Source organism: Moschus berezovskii, chromosome 21 (genome assembly GCF_049115385.1).
Source record: "Moschus berezovskii isolate FMDL1 chromosome 21, NW_MosBer_1.0, whole genome shotgun sequence".
In the NCBI taxonomy this organism is placed as follows: Eukaryota; Metazoa; Chordata; class Mammalia; order Artiodactyla; family Moschidae; genus Moschus; species Moschus berezovskii.
The window spans coordinates 9,101,848-9,117,966 of NC_142480.1; the positions used below are offsets into that span (position 1 = coordinate 9,101,848).

At 40.9% G+C, this 16,119-nt stretch overlaps 1 protein-coding gene across 3 annotated transcripts in view; it reads left to right on the forward strand.

Annotated features, from left to right (window-relative positions):
* Positions 1-9,746, forward strand: part of ATG2B (autophagy related 2B) — a 74,614-nt gene extending 64,868 nt beyond the window's left edge. For all 3 annotated transcript variants that reach the window (XM_055418479.2, XM_055418481.2, XM_055418482.2), the window contains 7 exons: positions 138-345; positions 3,282-3,351; positions 3,625-3,707; positions 4,262-4,383; positions 4,975-5,129; positions 5,791-5,940; positions 8,459-9,746. In XM_055418479.2, coding sequence (XP_055274454.2) covers positions 138-345; positions 3,282-3,351; positions 3,625-3,707; positions 4,262-4,383; positions 4,975-5,129; positions 5,791-5,940; positions 8,459-8,689 — 1,019 coding nt within the window. In that variant the 3' untranslated portion in view covers positions 8,690-9,746. The remainder of the gene's footprint in view (positions 1-137; positions 346-3,281; positions 3,352-3,624; positions 3,708-4,261; positions 4,384-4,974; positions 5,130-5,790; positions 5,941-8,458) is intronic.
* The last annotated feature ends 6,373 nt before the right edge of the window (positions 9,747-16,119 follow it).

Here is a 16,119-nt window from a genome sequence, read left to right on the forward strand (position 1 = left end):
GCTACTATGAAAGATTTGTCTATAGCAGTAGTTGTGTTTATTAAACGAAATACTGTAAAACAAGTTAATTGTAGATTGGTTTAAGTTGCTCTAAAGAAGCATACCTAATTTCCCAAATGTCCACATTACCTTTTCAGTTAAAAAGTCTCCTGGGGCTGATGTCACCTGCAGTTTGCCAAGGCATTTAAGCACCTCAAAAGAGCCAAATCTAGTTCTTTCTTTCCCTGGGCCAAAGCAGCCTTCCCCAAATGGCAGTGCCAATTCAGTGCAAGCGGTTAATGGGGAAGAAGAGAAGGACTTCTCTCCTGAAGAAGCGTTGTTTAGTGATCAGCCTGTGTTTTTTAGGTAAATCATTTAATTTGGTAACAAAAGATGTTATTTTAGAGTTTAAAAGTTGTTCTTTAATGTGTTTGTGTGACACAGAAATCGTGGAGTTACTTTAGCTTTTCTCTGCACTGGCAAAAATTCAGTGGGTATGAGTCAGACATGACTGAAGCGACTTAGCACACAAGCACGCATACTTATTTATATGGGGCTTCCTGGGTGGCGTCAGTGGTGAAGAATCCGCCTACCAGTGTAGGAGACACAAGAGATGCGGGTTCAATCCCTGAGTCAGGAAGAGGAAATGGCAACCCACTCCGGTATTCTTGCCTGGAAAATCCCATGGTCAGTGGAGCCTGGTGGGCTACAGTCCACAGGACTCTAAAGAGTTGGACATGGCTGAGCGTGCACAGACACAGACACACGCAGACACACACACACATTTTTATGTGTGGGCCCCACCCACATGCACGTCTCATTCACACATGATAACCCCAGCTCAGGACTCACCCTCCTGTTGATCCAGTGGCAGGAATTTTATCTTAGTCTTTTCCATTTTCCTCTTTCTGTCCCTCTCTTCCTGATCGCTCTCAGAGCCTGTTAGTGTCTCCATGACCACGACGCTTTTTCCCTCACACACCTCACCTTCAGCACCCCTCGCTTTTCCCTTATAGGGATTTTCTATCTGGTTTCTCTGCCCTTCCCTATCACTGCTGTGTCTCTTGTGACCCTGCTGTCTGGCTAAGTTGGCATCATAGGGAAACCCAGGTCCCTGTACTGCTGCTGGCTGCTGTGACTACAGCCAACCACTAGCTGGTTGTCTGCCGTTTCCAGTTCCATTCATTCTTCCCTTCTTTCTTTCCCAGCCCTTGATGGTGGGAATGGAGCCTAGGCTCTATTGGAAGGAAAGAGGTCAAAGATCAAAACCACCTCTGTGATGAGAGACAACTCCCTTCCCTGGTTTTCTGTGCTCTTCTCCTGCTGACATCAGTGTTCCCCAAGTTCTGTCTTTCTCTCTAAGGTTAGACTTTAGGTATGTCCCAAAGTGGGCAGTTGTTGTCGTTCAGTTGCTGAGTCAATGTCTGACTCTGCAACCTGATGGACTGTAGCCCCCCAGGCTCCTCAGTCCTTGGGATTTCCCAGGCAAGAATCCTAAAGTGGGTTGCCATTTCCTTCTCCAGGGAATCTCCCTTACTCAGGAGTCAAACCCGTGTCCCCTGCATTGGCAGGAGATTCTTCACTACTGAGTCACCTGGGAAGTTCTAAGTAGGCAGTACCACTCTTTTAAAGTGTTTTCATGTTGTGACTATCTTGCGTATTGATGAAAACAGTCAGAAAATATAATAGAAGGTGAGAATTGGAAAGATCCTGAAATAGAGGATCTCTGGTGATTCTTAACTTTTCCATCATAAAGGAAGAGCCTCTTTTATTATTTTCCTACTTTGCTTTTCAATTAAAATTTTCTTTTTACCAAAAAACTGTGTATCCTAAGAAATAATTTGAATTCTCATTTTATATCAGTCACGTGTAAGCCACCAATTTTTGTTTTTTGTGAACACTGGATAATCATTATATAAAAAAATTGAATCGTTACAATTCTGGCCTGAGAGCATGGAAACTTGGCACTTTTTAATCAGTTTGTGTAGCCTCACTTACTTAGGTAAATATTTGTTTTTTCCATTAGACCACTTAAAATAGCTTGTAGATTTCTATTTCTACTCTCAAAAACTGCTAGAATGTCTAGGATCCTGGTGTAATAGTTAGTGATATAGTTTTATTACTCACTTTACTGATGAGCAAGTTAAGGCAGAGAGGAGAGGTGACTTGCTCAAGGCTACCCAGTTAGTGGCCAAGCCAGAACTAGAGAGGTCTTCTTAATCCCAAATTCAGTACATCTTCCAGTTAATGACATAATAGTCTTCTCTCCTACAAACATTTATTCGCTCCACAGATATTGATTGAACACATTATGTGTGTCAGATTTTGTTCTAGGTACAGGGAACAGAGTAGAGAAAAATCTCTGTTGAGTTGAGCTTACAGATAATTAGAATATTTGCTGTGCCCTGTTACACGCCTTGGAGGGACAGAGTGAGAAAGGTGACACAGGTGTTGAGGGGCTGTTGTCATAGAACCAGATACAGACGGGCGTTCAGAAGACGAGGGGTGACCTGGGCCCCAGACCTCCTGTAGTCACTGACGTGGATTCAGCACTTCCTTTTTACTGTAGGTTAAGGACTTTTTCAGGATGACTGGGGATGACTTAGTATATAACCACTGACAGTAATTCTGTAGTAAAGTGTGTTTCAACTTGCAATTTACAGTCCAACTTTTGGAAGTCAACTGCTTTTGTTTGATGTATATAATTTTAATTTCATTCAGAATTCCCAAGTGTGTCAGTATCCTGTTTACAAGCATTAATTTCAAGAATGTCAAAATTCACCAGTGTAGATTGAGTTTAAAAATTAACTGATAAAGATACTTAGGCTCAGACAGTTTAAATTACTTGCCTTGACTGTATCCCATATAACTGATAAAACTAGGGTTCATGTCTGGGTCTTTTGGATCTTTGTTTCATTATGGAACTAAAATAAATACCTCAACTCTTCTTTTTTACTTCTTGGTGATGATTATATTATTTGGTTTAATATTTTTATTAGTTTGCTCTCTGTATGAATTGAATACCTGCCAGAATAAATTTCTCTAACTTAAATTTTGTTTAGTAAATGAGGAAAAGGTTTCTAAAATATAATAAAATAAATTTATAAGATTAACATTGTTTAGTTGTTATATTGTCTTAAGAAGGTATATGGCTGAAAGACATTCTCTTTTATTTAGATCTTAATATATTCACATTATTTATTTTGTGGTTTTTATTCTCCACTTGAAAAGGTTAATTACATCTAATTTAAGCTATTTGTAATTTTTAATATAAATAACTCCCCTTCTTTCTTTATCTTCAGAGAATTTAGATTCACATCAGAAGTTCCTATTCGACTTGATTATCATGGGAAACACGTATCAATGGATCAGGTCTGGAAATTTTGCACACATATACTCTACAGAATTATCTCATTTGTTTTTCTAGTGGATTTAGTTTTTAGGAAACTTTTTCCATCATAGTTTATATGTTTGAAAAGAAGTGTAAGATTTTAAAATTTAATTCTATTTTTAAAGTAAATATAATTTACTTAAAAATCTGTGAGTAAAATTTGGATGTCAGTTGGGTCTTATAAAATACATGTATCTTTTTGCTGTAAATATTTTAGGTGTTTTAGCTTAGTGAATTTTTTTTTAATTTTAAAGGGTACATTAGCTGGGATTTTGATTGGTCTTGCCCAGTTAAACTGCTCTGAACTAAAGCTGAAGAGGCTTTTCTACCGGCATGGGTAAGTTGACTTATCATATGAGACTTTAAGGTGTAGTTACTGAAGTTAGTTTACAATTAGTCAACATACATAATTTCATTATTTTACAGTGTTATTTGAAGAGAGCTCATTTTTAGAGGATTTTTACTGGCTAGAGGCTATTTTTTTATTCTGAGAGAATACTAGTAGTTTGAAGAGAGCATGTCCCTATAAACAGTTGTAGTTAGGATTTTTTTATAATTTCCCAAAGTTATAAATTAGCCTATATGGGAGTTCACAAGGTAATGGTCCTTAGTAGCTAAGAACTGTGTGACAAATTATAGATGTTAAATTAATCCTATGCCAAAGCTTTAGATGTTAAAGAAGTGAAAACAGTGGAAATGCACACTTGTATATATTACCTTAGCCTTTTATAGAAATTATTAGCATTACAATTAGGTTAAATGTATGTGTACACACATACACACACAGTAAAACTGAAAATCTATAAAATTTTGCCCATGTAATTCATAGATTTAACTGTGTAAACCTATAAGTTTCACTCTTCTTCCCATACACTGAGTCATTTTCTCTAGTTTGCTAGGTGTGGACAAATTATTCTCATATGCAGTCACCGAGTGGCTTTCTGACATTAAGAAGAACCAGCTGCCAGGCATCCTGGGAGGTGTTGGGCCTATGCATTCACTAGTACAGCTAGGTAAGTGTTCTTCTTTTAATTAGAAGATAATTTATTTTACCTGATCAGTGATTCTTAACCCTTTTGGGATTGTGGATGCCTTTGAGAATCTATGTGAGGATCATCTTTCTAGAAAAATCTACCTGTTAGTCATACACAGTAAATGTTGCCTCCGATTTTAGGGGTTAAAAATCCAAGGGTTAGGATGATAGCAGAGATTTGAGCTCCAGTGCTCCTATTTTTCTTTTTAAATGTTTTCTTATTGTGGTAAAAGTCACATAATGTAAAACATACTATTTTAACCGTATTTAACTGTACATTTCAGTGGCACTGAGGACATTTACACTGTTGTGAAGCTCTCACCATCATCTGTCTCCCGTACTTTTTACTTTCCCAAACTGGATGCTGTCCCCATTAAACACTTAAGTCCTCATTCCTCACCGCCCACCTAACCCGCCTCCGGCATCTGCCAGTGTATTTTCCGACTGTGAATTTGAGGAATATACATCGCCTGTTCTAGGCTCCTTGTATAAATGGAAGCAAGCAGTATTAGTCTTCACCTGCTGTGCTCTAGCACTCCTATTTATGTCTGCATGTTGACTGTTGCTCTAGTGCAAGGCCTCAAGGACTTGGTCTGGTTACCAATTGAGCAATACCGAAAGGATGGCCGCATTGTCAGAGGATTTCAGAGAGGGGCTGCCTCCTTTGGCACCTCGACGGCGATGGCTGCTCTCGAGCTCACGAACAGAATGGTTCAAACCATACAGGTATCTTTCCATAGACCAGCTTAATCTCCAGAAAGAGGAAGAGCCATTGTAAACACTTGACCTATTTTGGTTTTAAAATGGCACTGTGAAAATGTATAAAATACTGAGAATATTTTATTTGTAATGACTTAGTATCATTAATTTTTTTTGGATTAGCTGTCCATTGTTAAATAATTAGTAGAATAAAGTGGTGGACTACAGTGTCAAATTTGTTTGCCTAGTTCAGGTAAATTATAACTATTAAGTTAGCCAAAGATTTATTTCACCACATTTATGTGGAAAGATCATAGCTGAATGTAAAGAAGGCACTGGAGAGCCAGTAGTAGTTGTATTCAGGTTTGCTATTAAGTATTAAGCTCCAGTTGGCCTTATCCACTTGTGCACAGACCGTGCATTCTTGTCTAGCCTGGTAACAGAGTGTTCTCAGAGGAGATGGGGAACTGAAAAAAGCTGCTCAATGCAGATACTGATGTATACGTTAACATTCTTGTTACAAAAGGAGCACATTCTGGTTGTAAAGAATTCAGACGCTGCAGAAGGGCCTGCCTGAGGGCGTGAGTCCCTCTGCTGTTCCTCACTCCCCATAGGAAGTGCGCTGCTGGAGCATACCTCCCCAGACTTTGTTCTGACTTACTCTTTCCTTTCTGATGAAACAATCCAGGCGGCGGCAGAGACTGCGTATGACATGGTGTCTCCAGGCACCCTTTCTATTGAGCCCAAGAAGGTCAGAAGGTTCCCCCATCACCGGTTAGCCCACCAGCCAGTGGACCTGAGAGAAGGGGTGGCCAAGGCCTATAGTGTCGTGAAGGAGGTGAGTGGCTGCCCCAGGGGATGCGCCTGGAGCAGGTTGCATCCATTCCTGGAGTTTGTCTGAAGGAACCCCCAGGGTGGCTTTGGGACTCTTTTGCCACTGATGAGTGCAGATACGTGCGTAGGTAAGAGGGGAGGGCTACGTCCTGGCCTGCGGGCTATGTCCTGGCCTGCGGGCTCCCGAGAAGACTAGCGATCTTGTGGGAAGACTGGTCTCTTTTTGGACAGAAGCAAGCAAGGGGTGGTAGAAACACACCATGACCTCACCAGGGAAGTTTACCCATGTTTGTATTTTGCTGGTTTCCTCAGATTTGTTTAAAAAGCAAAGGTTTTTAGGTTAATTGCAAACCCTAATTCTGTTACCATGCGTTCACAATCCTGAAGATGGTACATTTTTTTTTCTGTGCATGTTTTTATAGTTTCATATAAGTATGTCATCATAAGCAAATACTATTGTTTATATTTTAAAATTTAGCAAAATGGTATCATATATATCTGTAAATTTTGTCTTTCAAGATACATCCTTGTTGATATATGTAGGTCTGATTTAAACTTTTATCATGTTTCATTGCATTAATATAGCATAATTTATTTATCTTCGTGTTGGTGGACAGTTTCCATTTTTTTCCCCTAAAATACTGCTATTGGAATGTCATTTAAATGCCCCTTTGTTGACATGTGCAAGAGGTTGTTAAAGGTGGAATTGCTGGTTTGTAACTTTGAATCCTGAGACTTATTGAGCATTGCCAGATTTATTAAGCATTGCCAGATTGTAATTTAGTTGTACCAGTGAATCCTGGTTCTTTATGGATGTTGACAGGAGCATTCCCTCCCTGTCTTAATCTTTTTCTTTTTTTAATTGACATATGAGGAAGTTTGAGGTCATTTTACTTACGATTTGTGTATTAGGATTTCATTAACGATATTTTCCCCTGTCGTAATCTGACAGACAGAAGTGCCTTAGGACAGTTTTTTACCTGATAAAAGTAACCTCTGTGGTTCCAAATGCAGGAAGACCACTGAAGTAAGGATATGTATTAGTGGCTAAATAAAGGCAAGGTCATTGGTCACCTGTCTTAAAAAGAGATTTAGTCGGGAGAATAAAGAGAGCTGATTACCTGTCAGTTCTGTTCCCATAGATGTCAGCATTGGGCCAGTTATCAGTAGACATGTTAGAGATCAGGTTTGTAAAAACGATCCTGGGCTTTCAGGCATAGCAGGGGCGGCTGGCAGCAGGATATTATAGCACTTGGGTATGTAGCACTTTGGGCTTCCTGGATGGTACAGTGGTAAAGAATCTGCCTGCCACTGCAGGAGACACAGGAGACGATGGTTCGATCCCTGGGTCAGGAAGATCCCCTGGGAGAGGGAATGGCTACCCACTCTAGTATTCTTGCCTGGAAAATCCAAAATACAGAGGGGCTTGGCAGGCAGTAGTCCATGGGGTCACAAAGAGTCAGGCATGACTGAGCAACTGACACTTCACTTCACAGATTGTGAAAGTGAGGACTGGATTTGGGACCAGGACGAGGTTTCTTGATTTCCCTGAGAGTGTGACGTTCTTCTCTCTGTGCCTTTCACTGAAATGGTCATAAGAGGACAGTGCTTTGTGGCCCTTAGGAGTCCTGAGTTAGACAAGCAGAAGAGATTTGAAAGCCATATGTGACGACTGACCAGTGACAACAGTGTGACGTTTTACCACCCTGGCTTGACCTACACATTTACATACTCAGCTCTAAAGCTCAGCAGTCATGATTATTTTCATCTCACACAGTTATAAGAAGGATGAAAAATGCTGTAAAAACTTCACTTCTGATTATTAAACATATTCCTGCTTTGTTTTCTCAGAGTTTTCTCTATTTAATAAAGTGTTCTATTTAGTCTCTTATCTTAATTGAATGTTCCAGTTACCTTTTCTAGTGCATAGCCAGTAATTTAAAATTAATTAAATTATTTTCTGGAGCTCAGTAGAATTAGGTTTTCCTGTTGCAGTTGAGTCACAGGAGCTATTGCCATGTTCATTTAGTGATTATATTTATTCAGGAAGCTTTGTTTGCTAAATTTGATTTAACCAGAGTGATTAATTGTGCCAGAGAAGCTATTCTTGGAGTATTAACTATTTCCACGCACATCCCTGTGTGAAACTGTAGTCTAGCTACATTTTCTGTACATAAGTGTCACAGCAAAATGCTGAATCATAATTGTCCCTTACTTTCCCTTTGGAGAAGGAAATGTCAGCCCGCTCCAGTATTCTTGACTGGAGAATTCCATGGACCGAGGAACCTAGTGGGCTATGGTCCATGGGGTCATAGAGTCAGACATGACTGAGGGACTACCACTTTCCCTTAGAATTGTCATAAAAGTAATTATCCTGGGTTATCTCAAAAGTACAGTTTCTACTTTGATTTCCGTCTGGTTACAAACCTGCTGTTGATGAACTCTATAAGTAGTGTGTTACGAGATTATTTAGAGAGTCTTCTGAGCAGTCATTTACTCCCTTCTCTCCCCTCTTTCCTCAGGGAATCGCAGACACGGCTCAGACCATTTACGAAACTGCCGCTCGGGAACACGAGAGCCGGGGGGTGACGGGCGCCGTGGGGGAAGTCCTGCGCCAGCTCCCCCCGGCCGTGGTGAAACCTCTGATTGTCGCCACAGAAGCGACATCGAACGTCTTGGGTGGCATGAGAAACCAGATCAGACCAGATGTTCGGCAGGACGAGTCGCAGAAGTGGCGCCATGGGGACGACTGATGTTTCAGACGAGATTCTTGATGAAGATGAGGGTGGGGATGTGGAGCAGAGGGTCCCACCAGCAACTTCAGAGGGAACTCATTTACTGTTATCATGCTCATCTCAGGAACAAAACCATTTCTTAGTGAAATAATTTAGTATCAAAGCAACATGCAACCAAAACCTTTTGACATTTTAGGGCTAGTTGGTACTTGCCAGTAGACATGTTTGGTGGCTGGTGTCAAAAGTCCGTAAAGCATTTGCTGCCAAGTTAATGGAATGCTTGCTTTTATTAAAATGACTGTAATGTTCCTTGTTACAGACAAGCTATCATTGGAAACCTCCTTTTACAGTACAGGGTGCTCTGAAACGTTTTGAGTACTTTGAAAGCACTATATTTATGTTGCTCCAAGGAGTTGATTTTTCTCCAGGTTTAAAGAGAATCACAGCTTCGAAACTTTCATTAAAATGAGAGACAGAAGCCACAGGGAAAATAAAGCAAATAGGATTTCATTATAAAGATCAGTGAGGAAAAAATAACCCAAGTCTGTTGGATTTAGTGTTCACGCAGTCAAGAACGTCGTTTCCATTTGCTCAGAAAATCCTCTGTGGGAGTTTGAGAACGTGAATGTCGCAGACTTGTTCTGTTGTGTTGCACTTTATTATGTGTATGTGTGTGTGTGTGTTTAGATTAATACCAGTCATGTGCTACATTCTACATGTAATTTACAGAGTTACACAAACTATAACGAGGACTAAGTCTGAAGGTTTTTGGCAACGGAAGGTAACGCGAATGTAGTAATTTTCGTTTATTCTAAGTGTAATGAAAATGTGCATTCTATAATGAACTGGGGCCCATATAATTGTTTATTTGTTCAAATTTAAGCAGGTATAGTGCAAGCTTATTAGGGGTGTGTGGAAAGGGAGATTGAAAGTGGTTTTTACTCTTTTGAAATTAACCAAAAATCCTCCAAATATGCCCTAGTCAGCTATTTCGAAGCACCATTTTTACTTGGTTAACAATGTACATTTTGATATTCTGTCAGGAATGAATAAAGTATTTTTATTTAAAGGTAAAGTTGTTTTATGCTTCCATGAATATTTTGCTTCTCTTAGAGAATATTCATAGATGCAGTGCTAGGATTTACTCCAAAATCCTTGGGAACGCTTTCTCAAAATTGATTTTGGTTAATGTTAAGCAGATCATTATCTAGATGTGAGAAGGAAATGGTTCTCCAGAGCTCCATCTCTGACTTTAGATTAATCTAGCAGAAGGAAAACATAGGACTTTGTATTCATCCTCTATTTAAAGTGTCCTGATGTGAACGCTCTCATTTCCTAGAATGGGGGGATGTCATTGAGTTGAATTTCAGAACTACTTTCAGTTTGGGGTTTGAAAAATGACATTGAATCAGTTTCATTCTTGAGACTTTCTACAAGAAAGCAAAAATCCGAACATTTAAAATTTGTAAAATTTTGTTAAGTAGCGTTTAGTTCTGTCTTGTTCTCTTTTTACTGCTGAAAAACTTGAAAGGCCAGTGCTCAGAAAACCACCTATTGAAGCGTCAGAGGACCATTTGTTACTAGACCCCAGCTGGATGGAGCCCACCTAGAATGTGGTCCTGAGTAAACATGAATCACGGCTATTTACTGTATGAAGCTTCAGCCTGCTTCTGGGGTGCTCTTCGGGCACCCTTGTATCAATCCCAGCATTTCCCTTACACGGAACATGCTGGTTATGATATCTGTGATGAGTAATCAAACTGAAAAACACTCAAATTTAAAAATATAAAATCTCCTTAACTTTTAAATATATTTTCCATACTGTATCTAATTGAACTTAATTAGTATAGGGAGAAATAATCATCTGTACTCTGAGTTCCAAATGGACCCATTTTTTGACAGACTGGGTTTATACGTCCCATTAAACATATCTTTATTATGTAATTTCCATGGCTCTCTCTTCTGCCCTCCTGCACCTGCTTTTGATAGAATCCACCTGTGGGATCAGAAACCTTGTGTCTCAGAAAGATTTAGTGTCAAGGGTCTGTTCATCGTCAGTTTAACCAAGATGCTCTTTACCTGAGGTGTTTACATGGAAGAATTGTGTGTGTTTGAACACTTTGCTATTGTTAAATATCCTTAATTGTTTTCTTTTTTAATAGTGTCTTTTCGAACTTTTACGCCACACTTACACAGTAAAGAGTGTTGGCAGGATGCTTGGGTGGCCAGCCCTGTGACTTACCAAGTGGTGACTTTGCCAAGACATTCAGCTCTAAGCCTCAGTATCCCCCTCTGTAAATGAAAGGGCTTCTTATGACCGCAGAGATTTTCAGATGGTTAGAGCATGCACACGTGTGCAAGCAAGCATGCAAGTGTGGATGATGGTGTGGGATGTAGCACTTAGTCATGGGCCCCAGGCCGGTGACACCTTGAACAGGTGGCATTGTCAAACAAGAGCCTTGCTGTATGACACCCACAGAAGCTCTGTCTCCTCCAGGTCTCTGATCTCTTAGACTAATGTGTTTCTGAACGGTGCCTTCAAGGCTGACCTCTGCATGGAGCAGACTGAGCATGTCCATGTATCGCTGCATTGAGTCCATGTGTGTATCTCCCCGAGAGTCCAGGTAAGCAAGCTTGATCAGGAAGCATCAGTGAGTTTCAGAACCTCACAGGGTTACAGGAACACAGTAAGACTGCCTTACATTATAAAGGCAGCAGGGGCCATGGTGAAGTCTTCTCTTGATTCGGGCTGATTGGGATCCCCCGGTTTCCCTGCCTGTCTATCCACAGATGGCTATCGTTTACAAGTACAATGTCCACTCAGCACTCACCTTTTAGGACAGATAGGATGGCATAATTTTTGTAGATATCATAGCAAAGACTTCCATTTTAGTAAAGCTTGAGTCCAATTTGGATTCCCACTTAAGCACATGTATGTAACATCAATATTTTTATAATACAGAACTCAAGAAAAAATCTTCCCAAGTAGCAATGTGTCTAAAATGGCAAAAAGACAAAAAGCTAGTATTTCTTGCTCCTGCTATGTGTCACTTTTAAATGCTGTTGAAATAGTTTCAGTTTTTAAGGGAATTACTTTTTAACCATCTCCTTTAAAAACTGTGTTCTGTAGTTTTGGTGCCTTTGTTCAATTCTCAAACAGGCCAAACAACTACGTCTGCTGCTTGGGGGCCACTCGCTACCCTTGTGTACTGTCGAGTCGGGTCGTGTGCCCCAAGCTTGCCCTCACCAGAGACAAGAGATAGGGCAGAGGTGGAGTGCAGCAGTTTTAAACCGAAGTCCACGCTTGCACTAAGTAGTTACTAGGATTAACAATTTATTATCTTAACATTAATTTAGATCGTGTATATATATATATATATATATATAAAAGCCACGTGACCTGTGCTTCAGTTTTCTCAGACCTTCATAGGGTGTGTTTCCTCAGCTTCATGAAGACTGTGGCAGGGCTAGTGGTCTGGTGAGCAGTCTGTTCCCTGCTTCCCTTCATGGCCTCTTGACCGACCTAAGACATGAGAAAAAATTTCTGTAAAGTTCTTTAAGCCTCTTGAAAGTAAAAGGCCCTATGCGAATACAAAGTGATACTTGGTATCTGCAGATGCATCAATTGGACGTACCCATTGTTACCAAATTGAATAAATCAAATGTAAGTTTGTGAATCTCAGGTTAAAAAGGAAAGTTGTTTGGATAGTGTATAGATAGTGAAGGGGGGAAAAATAAAGATTTTCTTTTCCCCTTACCAAGAAATCTTGTTTCTTTTTACTGGAAGATACAGTCAGTCTTTTCATTGAGAATAACTGAGTGCTTTAATGCCAATTTATTTTTATCTCAGTAGTTTCAGGATCATGCTAGGCACTGTGCTCCCTGTAATAGACTTTATATGCACAGTTGCAAGTCAGCCAGTTTTAATCAAAGGAATTTTCTTTTCTTCGTAGTGTCTACAAGTCAAAGATAGAGAAGGCCTGCTAGCTGCTTTGGGGCGGGGGATAAGACATTTAAGTGAGTTTCAACAATCCATATTTTGAAATGGCAGTAATTTTTAAAAACAGAGATGTTACACATTTTTTTTCCTCCTGTACCCAGTGTCAGCCCCTTGGTTTCAAACACGTAGCCTCATTGAAAACACCAGAGTGCTCTCTGATGTATTTCAGGAGATTATAGACGTGATATTGGCTGATTCAAGGACATCTCTAGTGCTGTGGGAGGGGGGTGGGCGGGGTTGAAATAGCAGCCCCTCCTTTAAGAATATGTTTACTTTGCTGTTTCACATGTATTTTGTGTATATGAAATGGCAGCTTCCAATTTCTAGTTGGATTTGTCTTACATTGTTTATATAATTTGCCAGTCACACAGGACTGTTTGCAACAGGACAGTTTGCTTTTCCATTGCAAAATTTGGTAGGGACCCCAATTCAGCTCTTATGTTAACCCATCCTGATTTATTTTGGACATTGAATTGATCTCACCACAAGTAAAAAACATGTCGTGTATGTTGACTGTTGTTGTTGCTGTTTCCTCATGGAAATAATTCTAAATGTAAATACTTTAAGAATACTGATGCTGTATGAGTATTTTTGTGACAATGTTAACTTGTTAGTGTGACTATTTAAAGTATTACGAATTTAAGGATATTCTTGAAGAAAATTAAAATATTTACTCTTTGGAGTTTGCTGTAAATACTTGGTTTCTGTCCAAGAAATGCTCCCTGTATAAAAAGCCTGTTTAACATTTTTTGAAGCAGAGGGTAGGTCTGTGTCAGATCCTGTTCTTGGGAAATGGTCTTCCTCTGATCCTGGTACTTAGAGCAAATCTTGTAGCTTACCTGCTACCAGTCTCTGAGATATCAATATATAGGGCGTATTCTGTTAGAGTTTGCCACTACTTCCCCCTTTTGGATATTAATTGCTGCACTAGTTATTTTACCTCTAAAATGTAGACTTGCAGCAAACACATAGTTTTGGTCTTAGGGACCTAGATAAATATTTGAAAAATCTGTTCTTTTTGGAGAAATCTTACTACTTAGGAATATTTTAAAGAAATATTTATTCTTAAAGACAATACTTTGAAAGATTCTTTGATGACAGATCTCATTACATGACCATTCACTTTGCACAATCAGAGAAAAGTCATGGGTCACAACACACCTCACCCATGACTTTTTTTTTTAAACTTTTTATTTTATATTGGAGTATAGCCAATTAACAAACAACGTTGTGAGAGTTTCAGGTAGACAGCAAAGGGACTCAGCCATACTTATACATGTATCCATTCTCCCCCATACTCTTGTGAGAGGGAAGCGCAGCTTTGTGAGGTGCCTGCTGTGAGCCAGGTATTGTATTATTTGCATAACCTGTAGCCCCTCTGAGGGGTGGTTATAATAGTCTCTGTTTTCCAGAGGAGGAGACTGAGGTTCAGCGAGGTCAAGGTGGTTGCTCATGGTCTCGCGGTTTGACTCCCAAAGCCCATGCTCATTGTAGGATTTCATTTAAGAGGTGCAGTTGTCTAAATTAGTGAAAACTCTTCACTAATAAGGAAACCAAGAAAGAAGTTTTGCTAAAAAGTTGAGATTAAAGGCTCTTAGAATACTTGAGTCTGACAAAGTTGCTTATCCTGCATCTTCACCCGTCTCCCCTCCCCTGGTTGGGCCTCAGTCACAGTCATAGGTCTGGGAATGGGGCTAAATTAGAGTCCTTCCAGTTAAAGAATCTTGCCCTTGGGGCTGGTTAAGTTCTGTGCGTCTTTCCTGCACATTGTGAGATGTCTAACAGCATCATTGGGTTTACTCAATACATGCAAGCCGCACCTCCTCCCCAGTTGTGTGAACCAAAAGGTCTCCAGACATGGCCAAATGTCCCCTGGGTGGCAAAAAAAACCCTGGTGCAAATGGCTGGGTTAAAAGCTCCCCTATTGAAAATTGTGTGCAACCTGGAGTGAGAACAGTGCCTAAGAGCTTCCCCACATAGTGTTCAAGAATGTTCTGCCTGGTTCCTCCTTATCTCAGCTTAAAGATTATAATTTTCAGACAGGCCCAGCCACCCTCACCTCTTTACGATAGCACACACTCCTGTCAAGACACTTAGTGGCACATCTCTCATTTTAAAGTCAACGTGTGTTAAGTATTTGTTATGTGACTACTACTTTGTTCAGCCCTCAACAACACGGCATTCACATTTACTATCAGCCAGAGTCCTGGCAGGGAGCAGATGGCCACTGAGGTGACCGAGGGCAGTGTAAGCAGGGGACTTAGCAGAGGTCAGCAGGGGCACAGGAGACCCGAAGCGCCTTGAGAGCTGACTCTGGGTCTTCCCCGGGCCTCAGGTCTGTGACTCAGTGTGATGGCTGATGTTTTCCTGCTCCCCTTGGCTGCAGGAATGTGAGGCTCCTCCTCCTCCTCTATTCTATCCTTCGGGATACTGAGGCTAAGCCTCCTCGCAGGCTTGAGGGACAAAGCCGTGACTCAGAACCTGTAGCTGAAGGAGAGGGCTGCCAGACAGCAGCTGTGGCCTTAGGTGGAGCCAAGGAGCCGAAGGGGTGAGATGACTATTTGACCTCCTTGGGCTCCGGCCCTCCCATCTCCTGCTGGAGCTTCTCACCGGTTGAGCCTATAGTCCAGTATCTCAAGCTTATCCTGGCAGAAAGCACAGTGGAGAACTGAGCAGAGGGGTGGAGAATGGATCTGGAGGGGGGCAAATGAAAGCTGTCCAGCATTCAGACACAATTTCCATTTATACTGTTGTCTTCATTCTGCAGATGACAACACAGAGGCTTAGGATAAGTAACCTACCCAAAGCCATGCAACGTGCTAGTTAGCAAACATTAGTCACTGATAACAGTTCAGTTCAGTCGCTCAGGAGTGTCCGATTCTTCGCAACGCTATGAACCGCACCACACCAGGCCTCCCTGTCCATCACCAACTCCCGGAGTTCACTCAGACTCATGTCCATTGAGTCGGTGACGCCATCCAGCCATCTCATCCTCTGTCGTCACCTCCTCCCACCCCCAATCCCTCCCACCATCAGACTCTTCTCCAGTGACTCAACTCTTCGCATGAGGTTGCCGAAGTATTGGAGTTTCAGCTTCAACATCAGTCCTTCCAATGAACACTCAGGACTGATCTCCTTTAGGATAGACTGGTTGGATCTCCTTGCAGTCCAAGGGACTCTCGAGTCTTCTCCAGCACCACAGTTCAAAAGCATCAATTCTTCGGTGATCAGCCCTCTTCATAGTCCAACTCTCACATCCATACATAACCACTGGAAAAACCATAGCCTTGACTAGAAGGACCTTTGTTGACAAAGTAATGTCTCTGCTTTTTAATATGCTGATGACAGATAAACCCCCAAATCCTAGCAGTTTAACAAAAAAGTTTATTTCTCATTTACATCAAGTCCAGTCAGTGCCCCTGAATATCTGGCAGCCCCCTCTAAGTGG